Source organism: Panulirus ornatus, chromosome 6 (assembly GCF_036320965.1).
Source record: "Panulirus ornatus isolate Po-2019 chromosome 6, ASM3632096v1, whole genome shotgun sequence".
NCBI lineage: Eukaryota > Metazoa > Arthropoda > Malacostraca > Decapoda > Palinuridae > Panulirus > Panulirus ornatus.
The window spans coordinates 1,652,352-1,672,675 of NC_092229.1; the positions used below are offsets into that span (position 1 = coordinate 1,652,352).

Below are 20,324 nucleotides of genomic sequence, written 5' to 3' on the forward strand. Positions count from 1 at the left end.
CCCAGGGATAATATACATATATATATACATACACACACACACACACATACACACACATACACACAAAAAGCACAACCCAGTTTTTTTACCAAGCTATGTGATAATGTAAGTTCTGCTTGTTGTGAATAATTCTCAGGATTATTATGATCCACAGTGTAGTCTGTTTTATCCATGACAGTGATTATCATAATACTGTATTTTCTATGATATTTATGATATCTCCAAGGGTAACCTTAAATAGAATGTAACTAATGATTTTTACAGGGCTATTGGAGTTCTCACCTATGTGTTCTTGACTGGCTGTACTCCATTTGGAGGAGACACCGACCAGGAAACATTTGTTAATATCACACAGGCAGAGTTCGATTTTCCTGAAGAATTATTTGCTGACGTATCAGATCATGCAAAAGACTTCATCTGTGGCCTTCTTGTCAAAAAACCAAGGTTTGTAAAAAAAGAATAATGCATTGTAAGTTACTTTGGAGCAATGCTTCAATGGCAAGTGATTTGTGTGGCATGCGGAAGATTGGATAAGAATGAGAATAGATAGTGATTGGTGGGTGGAATGAGGACTGCTCGCAAGAAAGGAAAGGGAGCTATATGCATAATATCTTTAGGAAAGGAGTGAAAGTAACTGGGAGGATTACAAGATAAAACAGCAGGTTGAAAAAGTTACAAAAATGGCAAATTAGCATTGAGATGAGAAAGTTTTAGTAAACTTCAGAGAGTGTTAGAGAATATTTTGAAAGGTGGATAACCAGAGAACAAATAGACTGGCAGTGAAGAGAGTGAATGGAGAAGTGGTAGTAGGGAAAGGTGTGAAAAAGAAATGGTGTAAATATTTTGATGGACTGCTTAATATTGTAGATGACTGGGAGTTAGCCATGATGTGTTTTGTACTGGTGGCATGCACAGTGAGAAAAGTCCTGGTGAGTGATATCATGAAAAGAGAGGAAGCTGTGAAAACCTTGTGTAAGATGAAGTGTGACAAAATGATAGTTGAGTTTCTCAAGAAAGGGGGTAATAGTGCAAGTGCTTAGTTAGTTAGGTTGTTCAACACTTATATGGTCTAAGGTAAGGTTTCTGAGCTCTGATGGAATGCATGTATAATACCCTTCTATAAAGGCTAAGAGAACAGAAATTGATATCCAAATTACAGAGGTATAATTCTGTTGAGTATGCATGGTCGGCATCTGGGAGGTTGGTGATTGAGAGGGTGGCGACATGCACAGAGTATCTGATTGGCAGAGCACAGTGGCTGCAGGAGAGCTTGAGTGTATGTAGAACCAGTTGCTTGCACTGAAGAAAGTGTTTGAGAAATACTTAGAGAAAGGGAGTGAATTACATTTGGCATTTATTTGTGTGGAGGAAACGTGAGATAGAATTAACAACGTTGCCTTGTGGAAGGTCTAAAAAGTATATGTGGTGAGTTTCATGATGCACTAAGGAGTTCTTAGGGAGACTAAGACATGTGTGAAGGGAGGAGGGTGAATGGTTTCCACTGAAGGTGGGTCTGCTTCAGTGATTTATGATTTAACCATGGCTGTTTAATCTGTTAATAGATGGGATGGTAAGGGAAATAGATACAAGAATCTTGGAGCAAGGGGCAGTTCTATAACTTGCTGGGAATAAGGTGGGACCATGGAAGTTGATTCAGTTGCTATATGCAGATGGCAGCAGACTCAGGAGAAAAACTCCGGAAGCTTATATCAAAGTTTGGAAGAGTGTGTGAAAGGAGACAGGTAAGAATGTATGTAAACAAAAGTAAGGCAATAAGGTGCAGCAGGGGATGAGACACAATCGTTTGGGTGTATATTTAAATGGGGAGGACCTGGGGGAGGTGGAATTCTCTAGGTACTTAGGAGTGGACAGGCATTAGATGGACCCATGGTGCTAAAGTGAGTCTTAGGGTGAAGAAGGGGCTAAGTTGCATGAGCGAGCATGTTTAAGAAGAGGCTAGCACTTGTAAGGGAAAGGATGGGTATGTTTGAAGGTATGGTAGTCCTGTCATTACTCTATAGTTGTGAGCCTTGGACCATGAATGCAAAAGAAAGCAAGAGAGTGGATGTGTTGGAAATGAAATGCCTGAGGATCATTTGATGTGAAATAGGTTGATGATGTAAGGAATGAAAATGTCTGAGAAGGTTTTCTGAAATGGCTCTGGTATATGGAAAGGATGAGCCAAAAAAATCCAACTCCAAAGATCATGTATCAGAAATGGAGGGTACAAGTAGAAAGTTGTAACTAAGAAAGAGATGAAAGGATGAAGTAGAGGAAGTTTTAGGATACCAGGGCCTGTGCATTCAGGAGGAAAAGAGGCATGCATTGGATGGAATGAATTTGAGTGATATGGTATATGGTGGAGAAGGGAGGACATACTGTCTGTTGGCTGAACCGAAACATATGAAGCAGTCAATATAAACTATGGAATACTCTGTGAGACTTGGTTGTGGATGACTTTATGTGTGCAAATGAGGTCACTGTTCTCATGTTCCTCATGCTACCTGGCTGAGCTAGGAAAGTCAATGACATATGTAAAAGAAATTGTAAAGAATAACTTTTGTTTCAGACAATAGTTTGTCAAAGGCAACCATTGAAGGAACTAAATTATCTAAAAAGATTATTTTTCCACTTTATTATATGTATATTTAACTGTAAACAGCTTTACTGTTGATATATTAGAACGTAACTGTTGACCTTTGGAAATTATTAAGAGCCTTGTAACTCCTTGACCAATTTGTGGAAGCAGCTTCACTCAGTAAGTGAATAAAGTGATAAAGTTGGATAAAATGTCTTTTTATCTATTTTGCTATCATCATGAAGTTCCTTACCAATTCCACTGGATAGATCAGATATATGCATCCTTAGCCCATGCCCAGCCTGTTGAAGCAAAATATGGACTTCCATCCTTCTAACAGTGCTTCTTACTGTTTCATTGTACATACTAAGTAATTTCCTTAAGTGAGAACAATATCTTCATTCATACCATCTTTTTTACAAAATGTTTCCATTGCATCTGATTCCAAATATCCCCTTTAACATCTTTGTCTGAAACGTACCTTTAATTCTTCCACTGCATCTGTTGTTTTCTTATGTGAGAACACTGTCTCCATTAGCATCATCTTTGTACTTAAAATGTTCCCACTACATCTGATCCAAATTATTCCTTTAGCATCTTAGTCTGAAATATCCCCAACTCTTTTCTTCAATCTAACTCTCTTCCTTTTTCCTTCTACTTATATATCATCTTGATCACTAAGTCATCCTACTTAGGTATGTCATACTAAACAACTTTCATTCATGTGCCTTCCGATGACTTCTTCACACTACTTACCTTACTTACATCATTGTTCATTATATCTGTCCTTATAATTTCAGTTATACTCCACAGTCTACTCTTCCCTGCTGCTTTTGTTTGTAACTATCCTGACCTATTTAAATATAGGTTTCACATCTATACATCAGAGCTGGGACAGATAATCACCATGCAGCTTTCTTGTATACATCAGCCTAAATTTTTCCAGTTCACTAGAGATTTCATTGCACCTCCAATTTTTTTTTCTCCTTTGCATGAATCTACTTCAGCTGCAGTTTTCAATTATATTTCTATAGTATCCTTACTGAACTGTACTCCTACATATCTAAACTCATGCTAAAATTCCAGTCCTTCACCATCTAAATTGATAATACAGTGTGTTCTCCCACCCCTTTCAAAAGTCAGCTTCCTCCATTTATTTGCATTCACTTTCAGTATCCTGCTGTTCTTACAAACCTCATTAAAATAGGCCACCATTCTATCCAGCTTTTCCTTTTGATCCAGCCAGTAACACAGCATTGTCTGTATGCAACAACTTTAGCAGCTTTCATTTTGTTTCTCCATGATTATTACATATCTTCATGTTTAATTGTTACATCTCAGTCACCCCACCTTACTTTCGTCTTACATATGCTCCATCCTTAAAAACATTGAATAGCATTTGTAGTATCAAGCAACCTTGTTACACTTTTACATTTATTTCAGAACTCTCATACTGCCAACTATTTTTCCACATTCTCTACTTAGAAAAGCAAATGGATTTGTATGTAGCATTTATGGATCTGGAGAAGGCATATGATAGAGTTGATAGAGATGCTCTGTGGAAGGTATTAAGAATATATGGTGTGGGAGGCAAGTTGTTAGAAGCAGTGAAAAGTTTTTATCGAGGATGTAAGGCATGTGTACGTGTAGGAAGAGAGGAAAGTGATTGGTTCTCAGTGAATGTAGGTTTGCGGCAGGGGTGTGTGATGTCTCCATGGTTGTTTAATTTGTTTATGGATGGGGTGGTTAGGGAGGTGAATGCAAGAGTTTTGGAAAGAGGGGCAAGTATGAAGTCTGTTGGGGATGAGAGAGCTTGGGAAGTGAGTCAGTTGTTGTTCGCTGATGATACAGCGCTGGTGGCTGATTCATGTGAGAAACTGCAGAAGCTGGTGACTGAGTTTGGTAAAGTGTGTGAAAGAAGAAAGTTAAGAGTAAATGTGAATAAGAGCAAGGTTATTAGGTACAGTAGGGTTAAGGGTCAAGTCAATTGGGAGGTGAGTTTGAATGGAGAAAAACTGGAGGAAGTGAAGTGTTTTAGATATCTGGGAGTGGATCTGGCAGCGGATGGAACCATGGAAGCGGAAGTGGATCATAGGGTGGGGGAGGGGGCGAAAATTCTGGGAGACTTGAAGAATGTGTGGAAGTCGAGAACATTATCTCGGAAAGCAAAAATGGGTATGTTTGAAGGAATAGTGGTTCCAGCAATGTTGTATGGTTGCGAGGCGTGGGCTATGGATAGAGTTGTGCGCAGGAGGATAGATGTGCTGGAAATGAGATGTTTGAGGACAATGTGTGGTGTGAGGTGGTTTGATCGAGTAAGTAACGTAAGGGTAAGAGAGATGTGTGGAAATAAAAAGAGCGTGGTTGAGAGAGCAGAAGAGGGTGTTTTGAAATGGTTCGGGCACATGGAGAGAATGAGTGAGGAAAGATTGACCAAGAGAATATATGTGTCGGAGGTGGAGGGAACGAGGAGAAGAGGGAGACCAAATTGGAGGTGGAAAGATGGAGTGAAAAAGATTTTGTGTGATTGGGGCCTGATCATGCAGGAGGGTGAAAGGAGGGCAAGGAATAGAGTGAATTGGAGCGATGTGGTATACCGGGGTTGACGTGCTGTCAGTGGATTGAATCAAGGCATGTGAAGCGTCTGGGGTAAACCATGGAAAGCTGTGTAGGTATGTGTATTTGCGTGTGTGGACGTATGTATATACATGTGTATGGGGGTGGGTTGGGCCATTTCTTTCGTCTGTTTCCTTGCGCTACCTCGCAAACGCGGGAGACAGCGACAAAGCAAAAAAAAAAAAAAAAAAAAACTACTTTCATTATGAAAGCTCTTGATGCTATCTAGAAGTCTTCTATGCAAGAAATGCAAAGGGAATGATTTATGGAGTGGAAGAGTGAGTCAAACGTAATACTTTGAGGTGATTTGGGAGTGTGGAAAGAATACAAGATGGGGAGTTGACAAGTATAGTGTATGATTGTACGATTAAAGGTATTGGTGTGAGAGGAAGACCCCCTGGGACATGGGGAAATAGAGCAGAAGTGCACTGGTGGAAGAATGCATGGAAAGTTGTTTGTGAGGGAGACATGTAAAGACAGCAATCTGTCGAAACTTTTGCCATGGCTAACCCATTGATAGGAGTTCCTGGAAGGAACGGGAATCAGAGATATAGATAAGTAGATAGATTTACAGTCAAAACTCACCAGAGAGCTTTCTTACTCACTTTCACAAACCTTTGCTAAATCTGTGAATACTGCATGTACCTTCTTTTTCTCAAGTACTTTCTCTATATGCTAGTGAAAAAATATGGTCTACACACTCTCTTCCCTTTCCTATATCCACATAGCTCTTTACCAAAAGGAGTTTCCTAATCCTTTTAGCATGATAAGTCACTATCCTATGATATGCCTCACCAACTATGCCAAAGAGACTTACTTATTTCTTTGTATATCTTACTGTCAAATTTATTCCCTTTCCCTTTTCTTTTGTACAGTGGAACAATTTCTGCCTTCATCCAGTCATGAGATACCTGACCACTTTTCCATCCTTCCAGATCCACTCCATAGCATTTTCTCTTCATTTCTTTACCATCATTCTTACCATGTTAACCACAACACCAGCATTTTCATTCTTTAAGAACTTAATTACTCTTCTTGTATCCTTCTTTGCGATGTCTTCCTCTACAATCTGTCTTTTCTTGTCTCACCTTACCTTAAACGTATTCTACCAACAGACATATCTCTTTCAATATCATTTCTTATCAGTCCTTTGAAACACTTTCTTCATCTGTTATAAACTTAATCCTTCCTTACCTCTCTAATACACTCTTGCTCTCAACTTATACTTCTCTTCTAGTTTTATAACATCTTTCCAAAATAGTTTGTAAATTCTCCTTTACTTTCATAATAATTTTTCAAAAAAAAAAAAAAAATCTCATTTGTTTTCCTTTTATTCATATAACCATTCTTTTCTATTGAGGGCCTTAATTACTAGATTCTCTGTTCTCCTTCCACTGCTATTTTCTGACATTCAACGTTTCCATACTCTCATTTATCCTCCACTAGTTTTCTTAAATCTTTATTTTGCCATGTTGTGCCTCTTAACACAGCCTATATGTATACACAGTGCTGTAAACCTCCATGACACTCTACAGTCATGTTTTGTTAGATTACCTCCACATCACTTCCACCTCTGTTTCACGTGCAGTGTTTCAAATCCTCGCTTAATTCAACTTTTTAAAATTATATTTCTTGTTTTCATTCCTAGATTTTTTAACTTATCCTTCTTATTTTTTGGTCAAGTTTGATTGAGTAAATAATTATAGGGTAAGAGAGATGTGTGGTAATAAAAAGTGTTGTTGAGAGAGCAGAAGAGGTGTTGAAATGATTTGGATATATGGCGAGAATGAGTGAAGAAAGGTTGACAAAGAGGATCAATGTGTCAGAGGTGGAGGGAACAAGGAGAAGCAGGAGATCAAATTGGAGGTGGAAGGATGGAGTGAAAAAAGATTTTTAGTGATTGGGGCCTGAACATGCAGGAGGGTGACAGGCATGCAAGGAATAGGGTGAATTGGAATGATGTGGTATACTGGGGTCGACATGCTGTCATTGGACTGAACCACGGCATGTAAAACGTCTAGGGTAAACCATGGTAAGGTCTGTGGGGGCCTGGATGTGGATGGGGAGCTGTGGTTTTGGTGCATTATACATGACAGCTAGGACTGAGTGTGAACAAATGTGGCCATTGTTTCTGTTTTCCTAGCACTACCTCACTGAAGCAGGGGGCAGCAATGCTGTTTCATGTGGAGCAGGGTGGCACTGGGAATGAATTGAAGGCAAGCAAGTATGAATGTGTACATATGTATATATGTATGTTTTGAAGAGTTTTGGAGAAGGGGCAAGTATGCAGTCTGTTGTGGAGGAGAGGGCTTAGGAAGTGAGTCACTTGTTCGCTGATGATACAGTGCTGGTGGCTGATTCAGGTGAGAAACTGCAGAAGCTGGTGACTTAGTTTGGTAAAGTGTGTGAAAGAAGAAAGCTGAGAGTAAATGTAAATAAGAGCAAGGTTATTAGGTACAGCAGGGTTGAGGGACAAGACAATTGGGACGTAAGTTTGAATGGAGAAAAACTGGAGGAAGTGAAGTGTTTTAGATATCTGGGAGTGGATTTGGCATCGGATGGAACCATTGAAGCGGAAGTGAGTCACAGGGTGGGGAGGGGGCGAAAGTTCTGTGAGCATTGAAAAATGTGTGGAAGGCAAGAACATTTTCTTGGAAAGCAAAAATGGGTATGTTTGAAGGAATAGTGGTTCCAAAAATGTTATAGGGTTGCGAGGCGTAGGCTATAGATAGGGTTGTGCGGAGGAGGGTAGATGTGTTGGAAATGAGATGTTTGAGGACAATATGTGGTGTGAGATGGTTTGATCGAGTAAGTAATAAAAGTATAAGAGAAATGTGTGGTAATAAAAAGAGTGTGGTTGAAAGAGCAGAAGAGGGTATTTTGAAATGGTTTGGTTACATGGAGAGAATGAGTGAGGAAAGATTGACAAAGAGGATTTATGTGTCAGAGGTGGAGGGAACGAGGAGAAGTGGGAGACCAAATTGGAGATGGGAGGATGGAGTGAAAAAGATTTTGAGTAGTCGGGGCCTGAATATGCAGGAGGGTGAAAGGCGTGCAAGGAATAGAGTGAATTGGAACAATGTGGTATACCGAGGTCGACGTGCTGCCAATGGATTGAACCAGGGCATGTGAAGCGTCTGGGGTAAACCATGGAAAGTTTTGTGGGGCCTGGATGTGGAAAGGGAGCTGTGGTTTCAGTGCATTATACATGACAGCCAGAGAATAAGTGTGGATGAATGTGGCCTTTGTTGTCTTTTCCTAGCACTACCTCACGCGCATGTGGGGGAGGTGGTTGTCATTTCATGCGTGGCAGGGTGGCGCAGGAATGAATAAAGGCAGCAAGTATGAATTATGTTATTTATTTATTTATTATACTTTGTCGCTGTCTCCCGCATTAGCGAGGTAGCACAAGGAAACAGATGAAAGAATGTTACAACCCACCCACATACACATGTATATACATACATGTCCACACATGCACATATGCATACCTATACATATATGTGTGTTTGTGGATGTGTATATATATATATATATACATGTGTATGTGGGTGGGTTGGGCCATTCTTTCGTCTCTTTCCTTGTGCTACCTCGCTAACGTGGAAGACAGCAACAAAGTATAATAAATAAAATAAATATTATATATGTACATGGCTGTGTATTTGTATGTATTGGTATGTATATGTATGTGTATGTATCTGTACATGTATGGGCATTTATGTGTGTATAAGAGTGGATGGGTCGTTTGTCTTTTGTTTCCTGGTGCCACCTCGCTGATGCAAGAAATGGTGATCAAGCATAATAAATAAGATAATGTTTTGTTCATATTTCTAGCCCTCTATCCACAGTAAAAGGTTGAGCAACATTTTTGTATCATATGATATGACAGTAAAAGAAGTGTGGTTGAGAGAGCTGAAGGTGTGCTGATATGGTTTGGACACTTGGAGAGAATGAGTCAGGAGAGATTGATAAAAAGGATATATATGTCAGAAGTGGAAGGGGCTCGAAGAAGAGCGAGACCAAATTAGAGATTGAAAAGTAGAGTGAAACTTATTTTGAGTGATTGGAGCTTGATGATGCAGGAAGGTGTAAGACATGCATGGGATAGAGTGAATTGGAATGATGTGGTATAAAGGGGTTTACATGCTTTCACTTGAGTGAACCAGGACATGTGAAGCAGGAGAAAACCATGAAAAGGACTGTGGGGCCTGGTTCTGGATAGGGTGCTGTGATTTGGGGTTATTGTACATGACAGCTAGAAAATGGATGAGCAAATAAGTCCTTTCTTCATTAGTTCCTGGTGCTGCCTTGCTAACTCAGGAAACAGCACACAGTATGAAGAAAAATTATGTAACAAACCTATTACCAACCCTATTTTAAACAGTACTATCATGTTACTTCTTACTGGAAACAAATCCATTGTGCTGGTGTCTGCCCTTCCTTCCCTGTATCTGTACCATTGTATGTATGAACATTATTATGTTTAGAGTATGTATTTGCAAATCTCTTGTCTGATGCATGTAATCCATGTCTTCTTTCACCATTAAAATTTGCACCTGGTACCCCATCCCCACACATATCTCCTCTTTCTACTCTGTTCCCCATTCTTTCATTCAGGTCACCCACATTATTGGACTGTATGCAATAAAATTTCTCATAGCATTATAGTGTTTGCTAGTGCAATTGTTTTTTAAACAGTTGAAAGGATATTCAAATGTATTTTGATTATTTTTCAGTGACAGACTGACAGTAGATGAGTGTCTTAACCACACCTGGATGACTACTCCATTATCTCCATTGCATCCGTCCATCATCACAGAATCATATGAAGATGTGCAGGAAGAAACCACAAATTACCACAGTGTCTACAATGCACATAGATATGGTTCCTCATTTCCAGCTCCTAATGATCACCTATACCCATTACCTGAAACTGATCACGTAGACTCAGCTTATTCAAGTGATTCTAGTAGCAGTCCAACATTTACAGAAGGTTACAGCAGCTTGGTTGTACCACCACTTTGCCACTGTACTATTCCAGAAGAACAGCAGCAACAACTTCAGCATCAGCATCAACATCAAATGCAAAATCTACAGCATCTTCAAATGAACAGTATATCAACACAAGTACGACGGCAACGAAATAAAGGTCACCATCTAAGTGTTGATATAGAGGAGACTTTACGATCTCTTCATCATCATCATCATCAACCTCCAGTGCGTGCCACAAGGCGTGCTTCACTTGTGCTTGATGATTCACGTTATCTTCATGAAGCTGCTCAACAGTTCCATGATAGTGTTAGACCCCTTACTGAGGCTCAGAGACCTTTGGTTGAGGAAGGAATTCTCACGAGAGACTCTGATGTAGACAGTGGAGTGTCCTGCCATGACTGTGAAGAATCGCGTGTTGAAAATCAAAGATTATGTCATTCTGATTCGTATGATGGTGGAGATGCAGCCAGTGTTGTATCCTGGGATGATTATTCTGACCTCAGTGGACGTAGACCATCTCTCACACAACTTGACCCAACTACTTTATGTTCAGTTGCTAAACCATGGGAAAAGTTATGTAATGGCTCTGTTTCACGAGCAATAACGCAACTGTCCGTAAAGAAAGTTCCAAAAAATTCTGAATTAAGAGGATCAAAGGCTGATCTCAGAAGTTCCAAAGTTGACCTTAGAGGCTCTCGGAGTGACCTTCATGCATCCAAATCAGACTTGAGAGCTTCTAAAGCTGATCTGAGAGCTTCAAAATCAGACCTCAGGGCTTCAAAGTCAGATTTAAGAGCATCAAAGTCTGAATTAAGAGCTTCAAAATCTGATATAAGAGCCTCAAAATCTGATCTTAGGGCATCTAAGTCAGATTTAAGAGCATCGCGACAAGACCTTCGAGCATCAAAATCTGACCTGCGAGCCTCTAGGCCTGATTTACGAGCATCAAAATCAGATTTGCGTGCCTCAAAATCAGATTTAAGGGCTTCTAAAAGTGAGCTTCGAACATCAAGAACTGATCTACGAGGATCAAGGACAAATCTCACCTTATCGAGGTTTGATCTTGCCCATGAGACTTTGGATAATGATTGTGTTGTGGAAGATGAAGCAGAGGATGTACTACATTGTGACCTAACACTGCCAAGGCGTAGCAATATTGACAGAACAGCCCTTGCCCCTTTTATGCGTGGTAATTCACTTCACATGAGTTTCCGGGTGCCCAAGCGAAGAGATACAAATATTTGATGACACCTACATCTTATGATATCTCTCCATGCGTACTTAACATACAATGATGCTAATGTGTTCTAGTCATAACTTAATGTAAGCTGTGAGGCAAGAAAATTACATATAGTAAGAACCTGGTTATGCCACTGCTTGAGCATTTAGAAGATTGTGAGACTGTGAGTGTAGAGGTTTTGTTAATGTTAGTATACTGTACAGTAAAATTTGAAGACAGGATCCAGAATACTCTCCCAAAGTTTTTGTCACCAAATGCTTACAAATTATGTCTAGTGTTGTTTTCTGTGCAAGTGACTGTGAAGATGAAAATTATGAGATTGTTGTGTGTTTTTTTATCTTAGTGCTCAAGCAGAGAGAGTAAGAAAAGGAAGGGTTAATTATATGTAGTTTTTCTCATTACAAACTGAAAAGCTGTAATGAAATGGAGTGCTGTGCTATTGATATGGGATATTATAAAAGAAAATGTGCCACTGATGTATGGCATATATTCTTTAGCCTATGTAGATCACAGAATTTTACAGCCATTGACATTTAGAGTCCAAGGGCTACATGTAGTAAGTACATGTAATATTTTAACCTATGAGAGAGGTATAAGAGACCATTTGCAGACTCTTCAGGACTGATTAGTTTGCTTACTAATCATTGTAAAAAGAGGCTGTCTGTCTTACCACAACTTGTGTTCTATGGACTTCAGGTGCTGAATTCTGCTACACTGTAGGCCTTTGTGTGAAGCACTTGACATATTAAGAATGATCATTGTAAAGAAGTAACATTTCCAAGAAAACATTCCTTGTTATGTTGATATGATATTTCTGTTAACCAAAATGCCTACATAAATGTAGCTTTATTTGAGTGACTGTATTCTACTTAGCAAATGAGTGTGTGCATATGGTCCTTGATTGTTATGATATGAAAAAATAATTTAAAAATTAGATACAGACTTTGAAGTATTCTTGACTCACTGAAATGCACTTATTCACTTGAAAAGAAAAACATGCAGGTGCTATAGCTAGTAAAGTTCTCACAATTATATATATTTTTATCTGTATAATCTTTATCTTCTATTTATAAGTTTAATTCTGAAATACTTGTATGGCTTTATCATAAAAAGGTAGACTCTCATTATGGCCTTTTCTTCTGATGTTGCCTTATATTAAATGGTATAAGGATTGCACTGCCATCTAATGTACAGAATAAATCTCTTAATGATACTATGTTTAAGATTAGTTTAACTTCATTGCAAAAGGAGTATAGATATTTTAAAGGAAAATATGCTTAGACACAAATGGTTTTACTTATGCAAGTGCATAGATCACTGAAAATTCTAAATGATTAAAGTTCAATTTGTTGTCTTTTACTAGCGCTACCTCACGCACATGCAGGGGGAGGGGGTTGTTATTTCATGTGTGGCGGGGTGGTAATGGGAATGAATAAAGGCAGACTATGAATTATGTACATGTGTATATATGTATATGTCTGTGTGTGTATATATATATATATATATATGTATACGTTGAGATGTATAGGTATGTATATTTGCGTGTGGACATGTATGTATATACATGTGTATGTGAGTGGGTTGGGCCATTCTTTCGTCAGTTTCCTTGCGCTACCTCACTAACGCGGGAGACAGCGACAAAGTTTTTTTTTTTTTTTTCATACTATTCGCCATTTCCCGCGATAGCGAGGTAGCGTTAAGAACAGAGGACTGGGCCTTTGAGGGAATATCCTCACCTGGCCCCCTTCTCTGTTCCTTCTTTTGGAAAATTAAAAAAAACGAGAGGGGAGGATTTCCAGCCACCCGCTCCCTCCCCTTTTAGTCGCCTTCTACGACACGCAGGGAATACGTGGGAAGTATTCTTTCTCCCCTACCCCCAGCGACAAAGTAAAATGAATAAATAAAAATAAATAAATAAGTAAGGGGAGTGGGGGAGGAATGGGATGTATTTAGGGAATCAGTGATGGATTGCGCAAAAGATGCTTGTGGCATGAGAAGAGTGGGAGGTGGGCTGTTTAGAAAGGGTAGTGAGTGGTGGGATGAAGAAGTAAGAGTATTAGTGAAAGAGAAGAGAGAGGCATTTGGACGATTTTTGCAGGGAAAAAATGCAATTGAGTGGGAGAAGTATAAAAGAAAGAGACAGGAGGTCAAGAGAAAGGTGCAAGAGGTGAAAAAAGAGGGCAAATGAGAGTTGGGGTGAGAGACTATCAGTAAATTTTAGGGAGAGTAAAAAGATGTTCTGGAAGGAGGTAAATAGGGTGCGTAAGACAAGGGAGCAAATGGGAACTTCAGTGAAGGGCGTAAATGGGGAGGTGGTAACAAGTAGTGGTGATGTGAGAAGGAGATGGAATGAGTATTTTGAAGGTTTGTTGAATGTGTCTGATGACAGAGTGGCAGATATAGGGTGTTTTGGTCGAGGTGGTGTGCAAAGTGAGAGGGTTGGGGAAAATGATTTGGTAAACAGAGAAGAGGTAGTAAAAGCGTTGCGGAAGATGAAAGCCGGCAAGGCAGCAGGTTTGGATGGTATTGCAGTGGAATTTATTAAAAAAGGGGGTGACTGTATTGTTGACTGGTTGGTAAGGTTATTTAATGTATGTATGACTCATGGTGAGGTGCCTGAGGATTGGCGGAATGCGTGCATAGTGCCATTGTACAAAGGGAAAGGGGATAAGAGTGAGTGCTCAAATTACAGAGGTATAAGTTTGTTGAGTATTCCTGGTAAATTATATGGGAGGGTATTGATTGAGAGGGTGAAGGCATGTACAGAGCATCAGATTGGGGAAGAGCAGTGCGGTTTCAGAAGTGGTAGAGGATGTGTGGATCAGGTGTTTGCTTTGAAGAATGTATGTGAGAAATACTTAGAAAAGCAAATGGATTTGTATGTAGCATTTATGGATCTGGAGAAGGCATATGATAGAGTTGATAGAGATGCTCTTTGGAAAGTATTAAGAATATATGGTGTGGGAGGCAAGTTGTTAGAAGCAGTGAAAAGTTTTTATCGAGGATGTAAGGCATGTGTACGTGTAGGAAGAGAGGAAAGTGATTGGTTCTCAGTGAATGTAGGTTTGCGGCAGGGGTGTGTGATGTCTCCATGGTTGTTTAATTTGTTTATGGATGGGGTTGTTAGGGAGGTAAATGCAAGAGTCCTGGAAAGAGGGGCAAGTATGAAGTCTGTTGGGGATGAGAGAGCTTGGGAAGTGAGTCAGTTGTTGTTCGCTGATGATACAGCGCTGGTGGCTCATTCATGTGAGAAACTGCAGAAGCTGGTGACTGAGTTTGGTAAAGTGTGTGGAAGAAGAAAGTTAAGAGTAAATGTGAATAAGAGCAAGGTTATTAGGTACAGTAGGGTTGAGGGTCAAGTCAATTGGGAGGTGAGTTTGAATGGAGAAAAACTGGAGGAAGTGAAGTGTTTTAGATATCTGGGAGTGGATCTGTCAGCGGATGGAACCATGGAAGCGGAAGTGGATCATAGGGTGGGGGAGGGGGCGAAAATTTTGGGAGCCTTGAAAAATGTGTGGAAGTCGAGAACATTATCTCGGAAAGCAAAAATGGGTATGTTTGAAGGAATAGTGGTTCCAACAATGTTGTATGGTTGCGAGGCGTGGGCTATGGATAGAGTTGTGCGCAGGAGGATGGATGTGCTGGAAATGAGATGTTTGAGGACAATGTGTGGTGTGAGGTGGTTTGATCGAGTAAGTAACGTAAGGGTAAGAGAGATGTGTGGAAATAAAAAGAGCGTGGTTGAGAGAGCAGAAGAGGGTGTTTTGAAATGGTTTGGGCACATGGAGAGAATGAGTGAGGAAAGATTGACCAAGAGGATATATGTGTCGGAGGTGGAGGGAACGAGGAGAAGAGGGAGACCAAATTGGAGGTGGAAAGATGGAGTGAAAAAGATTTTGTGTGATCGGGGCCTGAACATGCAGGAGGGTGAAAGGAGGGCAAGGAATAAAGTGAATTGGAGCGATGTGGTATACAGGGGTTGACGTGCTGTCAGTGGATTGAATCAAGGCATGTGAAGCGTCTGGGGTAAACCATGGAAAGCTGTGTAGGTATGTATATTTGCGTGTGTGGACGTGTGTATGTACGTGTGTATGGGGGTTGGGCCATTTCTTTCGTCTGTTTCCTTGCGCTACCTCGCAAACGCGGGAGACAGCGACAAAGTAAAAAAAAAAAAAAAAAAAAAAAAAAAAAAAAAATAAAGTTCAATATTGCAAAAACGAATTCAAGAGTCAGGCTTGGATGCAACCTGAACTATGACTGAGAACAACTTTTAAGACATGAAATCTTTCATTCATAATGAAATTACTACACAACATAATCAGAAACATTATAGAGTGAACAAATCAAGAATGTTCTTTTTAGGGTTTAATGTTCAAACTCATATCTAAAACAATATTTGCTTTGTTGTAAGACTTTGATGAATCTATTGTTTAAATGACTGTGTATAAGATGTAAAGGACTGGAAAGCCAGTCAGTCTGAGTAAGTTTCCAAGCTGCTCTCAGTCTAAAGTTTAAAGATATTGTTAATCATGGGGCCCATGCTGGTGCTTGATGCCCATTGCTCCAACTGATCAAGACATCAAACAGGGAGGCACTTAGGAATTTTGACAAGTACCCGACATGACCTGCAATTTTCATAACAGTAGGTGCATAATGGCAAATGAAAAAATTACATTTTTTCTGACATTCAAAGTTTCACACTTCAAGTGTACAGTTTAAAGAAATCAACACTCTTGCATTCCAGTGACAATATGCATCATTTCAAAAACCTATGCTCTCATTCTAATCATACTGTGCATTATTTGCTTTGAAAATTCACATAGATTAAATTCTGGTTATTATATGCATCACAGGGTTCAGATGGCATGCGATATCCATGGGAAGAATAATTGGGCAGAGCATAGGCTGCCATGAGGTGTGCAGTAGCTTCAGGCCCATGCGTCCAAGCAGTCCTCTCAACACCTGCATGAGTAAGAGTGTGCCCAACATTTCTTCCTGTACTTGTAGTGATTTTAAAGGATTCTAGTGATGATTATTGCTGTCATTTACAAAAGATACTAAATAAATGATAAATGCAGAAGTTCTGTAGGACCTCATCGGTAAGTACAGTATGATTATTGATAATGTTGGTATAGTGTCGCACGTGGAGCAAGTAGTGGTGCTACTGGTGGTGGAATTATTGTTGATGATACTGGAGTAGTGGTAATGATATTGGAGATGCAAATAGTGTTAGTGATATTGAATGTGGAGTGTTGGTGATGATGTAAATTCTGTTAATGTTAGTATTAGTTGACATAGGGTGGTGGTGATGTTGCTGGTAATGAAGTTTTTTCTTTTTTGTAAGCAAGGTGAGAGGTAAAAGTATTTATAATTCTATATTTATTTATTTATTTTGCTTTGTCGCTGTCTCCCGCATTAGCGAGGTAGCGCAAGGAAACAGACGAAAGAATGGCCCAACCCACCCACATACACATGTATATACATACACATCCACACACGCAAATACACATACCTATACATCTCAACATATACATATATATATATATATATATATACACACACAGACATATACATATATACACATGTACATAATTCATACTGTCTGCCTTTATTCATTCCCATCGCCACCTCGCCACACATGAAATAACTACCCCCTCCCCCTCATGTGTGCGAGGTAGCACTAGGAAAAGACAACAAAGGCCCCATTCGTTCACACTCAGTCTCTAGCTGTCATGTAACAATGCACCGAAACCACAGCTCCCTTTCCACATCCAGGCCCCACAGAACTTTCCATGGTTTACCCCAGACGCTTCACATGCCCTGGTTCAATCCATTGACAGCACGTTGACCCCGGTGTACCACATTGTTCCAGTTCACTCTATTCCTTGCACACCTTTCACCCTCCTGCATGTTCAGGCCCCGATCACTCAAAATCTTTTTCACTCCATCTTTCCTCCTCCAATTTGGTCTCCCACTTCTCCTCGTTCCCTCCACCTCTGACACATATATCCTCTTGGTCAATCTTTCCTCACTCATTCTCTCCATGTGACCGAACCATTTCAAAACACCCTCTTCTGCTCTCTCAACCACACTCTTTTTATTACCACACATCTCTCTTACCCTATTATTACTTACTCGATCATACCACCTCACACCACATATTGTCCTAAAACATCTCATTTCCAGCACATCCACCCTCCTGTGCACAACTCTATCCGTAGCCCATGCATCACAACCATACAACATTGTTGGAACCACTATTCCTTCAAACATACCCATTTTTGCTTTCCGAGATAATGTTCTCGACTTCCACACATTCTTCAATGCTCACAGAATTTTTGCCCCCTCCCCCACCCTATGATTCACTTCCGCTTCCATGGTTCCATCCGCTGCCAAATCCACTCCCAGATATCTAAAACACTTCACTTCCTCCAGTTTTTCTCCATTCAAACTTACCTCCCAATTGACTTGACCCTCAACCCTACTGTACCTAATAACCTTGCTCATTCACATTTACTCTCAACTTTCTTCTTTCACACACTTTACCAAACTCAGTCACCAGCTTCTGCAGCTGTTGACTAGTTGGTAAGGTTATTTAATGTATGTATGATTCATGGTGAGGTGCCTGAGGATTGGCGGAATGCTTGCATAGTGCCATTGTACAAAGGCAAAGGGGACAAAGATGAGTGCTCAAATTACAGAGGTATAAGTTTGTTGAGTATTCCTGGTAAATTATATGGGAGGGTATTGATTGAAAGGGTGAAGGCATGTACAGAGCATCAGATTGGGGAAGAGCGGTGTGGTTTCAGAAGTGGTAGAGGATGTGTGGATCAGGTGTTTGCTTTGAGGAATGTTTATTTTGCTTTGTCGCTGTCCCCCGCGTTTGCAAGGTAGCGCAAGGAAACGGACGAAAGAAATGGCCCAACCCACCCCCATACACATGTATATACATACACGTCCACACACACAAATATACATACCTATACATCTCATGTACACATATGTATATACACACAGACATATACATATATACACATGTACATAATTCATACTGTCTGCCCTTATTTATTCCCATCACCACCTCGCCACACATGGAATAACATCCCCCTCCCCCCTCATGTGTGCGAGGTAGCGCTAGGAAAAGACAACAAAGGCCCCATTCGTTCACACTCAGTCTCTAGCTGTCATGTAATAATGCCCGAAACCACAGCTCCCTTTCCACACCCAGGCCCCACAGAACTTTCCATGGTTTACCCCAGACGCTTTACATGCCCTGTGAGAAATACTTAAAAAAGCAAATGGATTTGTATGTAGCATTTATGGATCTGGAGAAGGCATATGATAGAGTTGATAGAGATGCTCTGTGGAAGGTATTAAGAATATATGGTGTGGGAGGCAAGTTGTTAGAAGCAGTGAAAAGTTTTTATTTAGGATGTAAGTCATGTGTACATGTAGGAAGAGAGGAAAGTGATTGGTTCTCAGTGAATGTAGGTTTGCGGCAGGGGTGTGTGATGTCTCCATGGTTGTTTAATTTGTTTATGGATGGGGTTGTTAGGGAGGTGAATGCAAGAGTTTTGGAAAGAGGGGCAAGTATGCAGTCTGTTATGGATGAGAGAGCTTGGGAAGTGAGTCAGTTGTTGTTTGCTGATGATACAGCGCTGGTGGCTGATTTATAATTGTATAGCCCTAAAAAGTTTATTTACATAATGAAGAAATATTCCACATCACTAGGGAAATAACATTATACTGTATGAAAACCCATTAATCATTTATTTTTTTCTTAACCATATGATGGGGATTTTTTTACAAACATTTAAAGTGGTTGATGCACCTATTTTCACTAAAGTGAACCAGTCAACCACTGTGAAAAAAAATATTTGGTACCCAAATATGGATTTTTTTTATTGTGCTGAAGACTCCAGTGATGGACAAAAGTCCACATCAAGGCTGGACCTAAATTAAAATATAGAGAGAAGTATGAAACAGAAAAAAGAAAAGACAAGGGAAAGTATTTACAAATTTTTAGTCCCTTTCAATAAAGGAAATTTACACTAATAATGGTGTATACTGACATAAAACCACAACCAAAATGAAATACAATAATATAATAGTACAATATCATGATGTAGTATTAAAGTATATAAACACCTTTCATCCTCTCCTTCAAAATCAAATATAGCAACCTATGATTCACTTCCGCTTCCATGGTTCCATCTGCTGCCAGATCCACTCCCAGATATCTAAAACACTTTACTTCCTCCAGTTTTTCTCCATTCAAACTTACCTCCCAATTGACTTGACCCTCAACCCTACTGTACCTAATAACCTTGCTCTTATTCACATTATATATATATATAATATATATATATATATATATATATATATATATATATATATATATATATATATATATATATATATATATATATATATGTGAGTGAGGAAAGATTGACCAAGAGGATATATGTGTCGGAGGTGGAGGGAATGAGGAAAAGTGGGAGACCAAATTTTAGGTGGAAAGATGGAGTGAAAAAGATTTTGTGTGATCGGGGCCTGAACATGCAGGAGGGTGAAAGGAGGTCAAGGAATAGAGTGAATTGGATCGATGTGGTATACCGGGGTTGACGTGCTGTCAGTGGATTGAATCAGGGCATGTGAAGCGTCTGGGATAAACCATGGAAAGCTGTGTAGGTATGTATATTTGCGTGTGTGGACGTATGTATATACATGTGTATGGGGGTGGGTTGGGCCATTTCTTTCGTCTGTTTCCTTGCGCTACCTCGCAAACGCGGGAGACAGCAACAAAGCAAAAAAAAAAAAAATATATATATATGGATGGGGTTGTTAGGGAGGTGAATGCAAGAGTTTTGGAAAGAGGGGCAAGTATGAAGTCTGTTG

General features: G+C 39.8%; 1 protein-coding gene across 2 annotated transcripts in view; it reads left to right on the plus strand.

The window, feature by feature from the left end:
• Window positions 1-12,550, plus strand: part of LOC139748985 (uncharacterized) — a 261,271-nt gene extending 248,721 nt beyond the window's left edge. For both annotated transcript variants that reach the window (XM_071662339.1, XM_071662338.1), the window contains 2 exons: window positions 265-444; window positions 9,931-12,550. In XM_071662339.1, coding sequence (XP_071518440.1) covers window positions 265-444; window positions 9,931-11,431 — 1,681 coding nt within the window. In that variant the 3' untranslated portion in view covers window positions 11,432-12,550. The remainder of the gene's footprint in view (window positions 1-264; window positions 445-9,930) is intronic.
• Window positions 12,551-20,324: the final 7,774 nt, after the last annotated feature.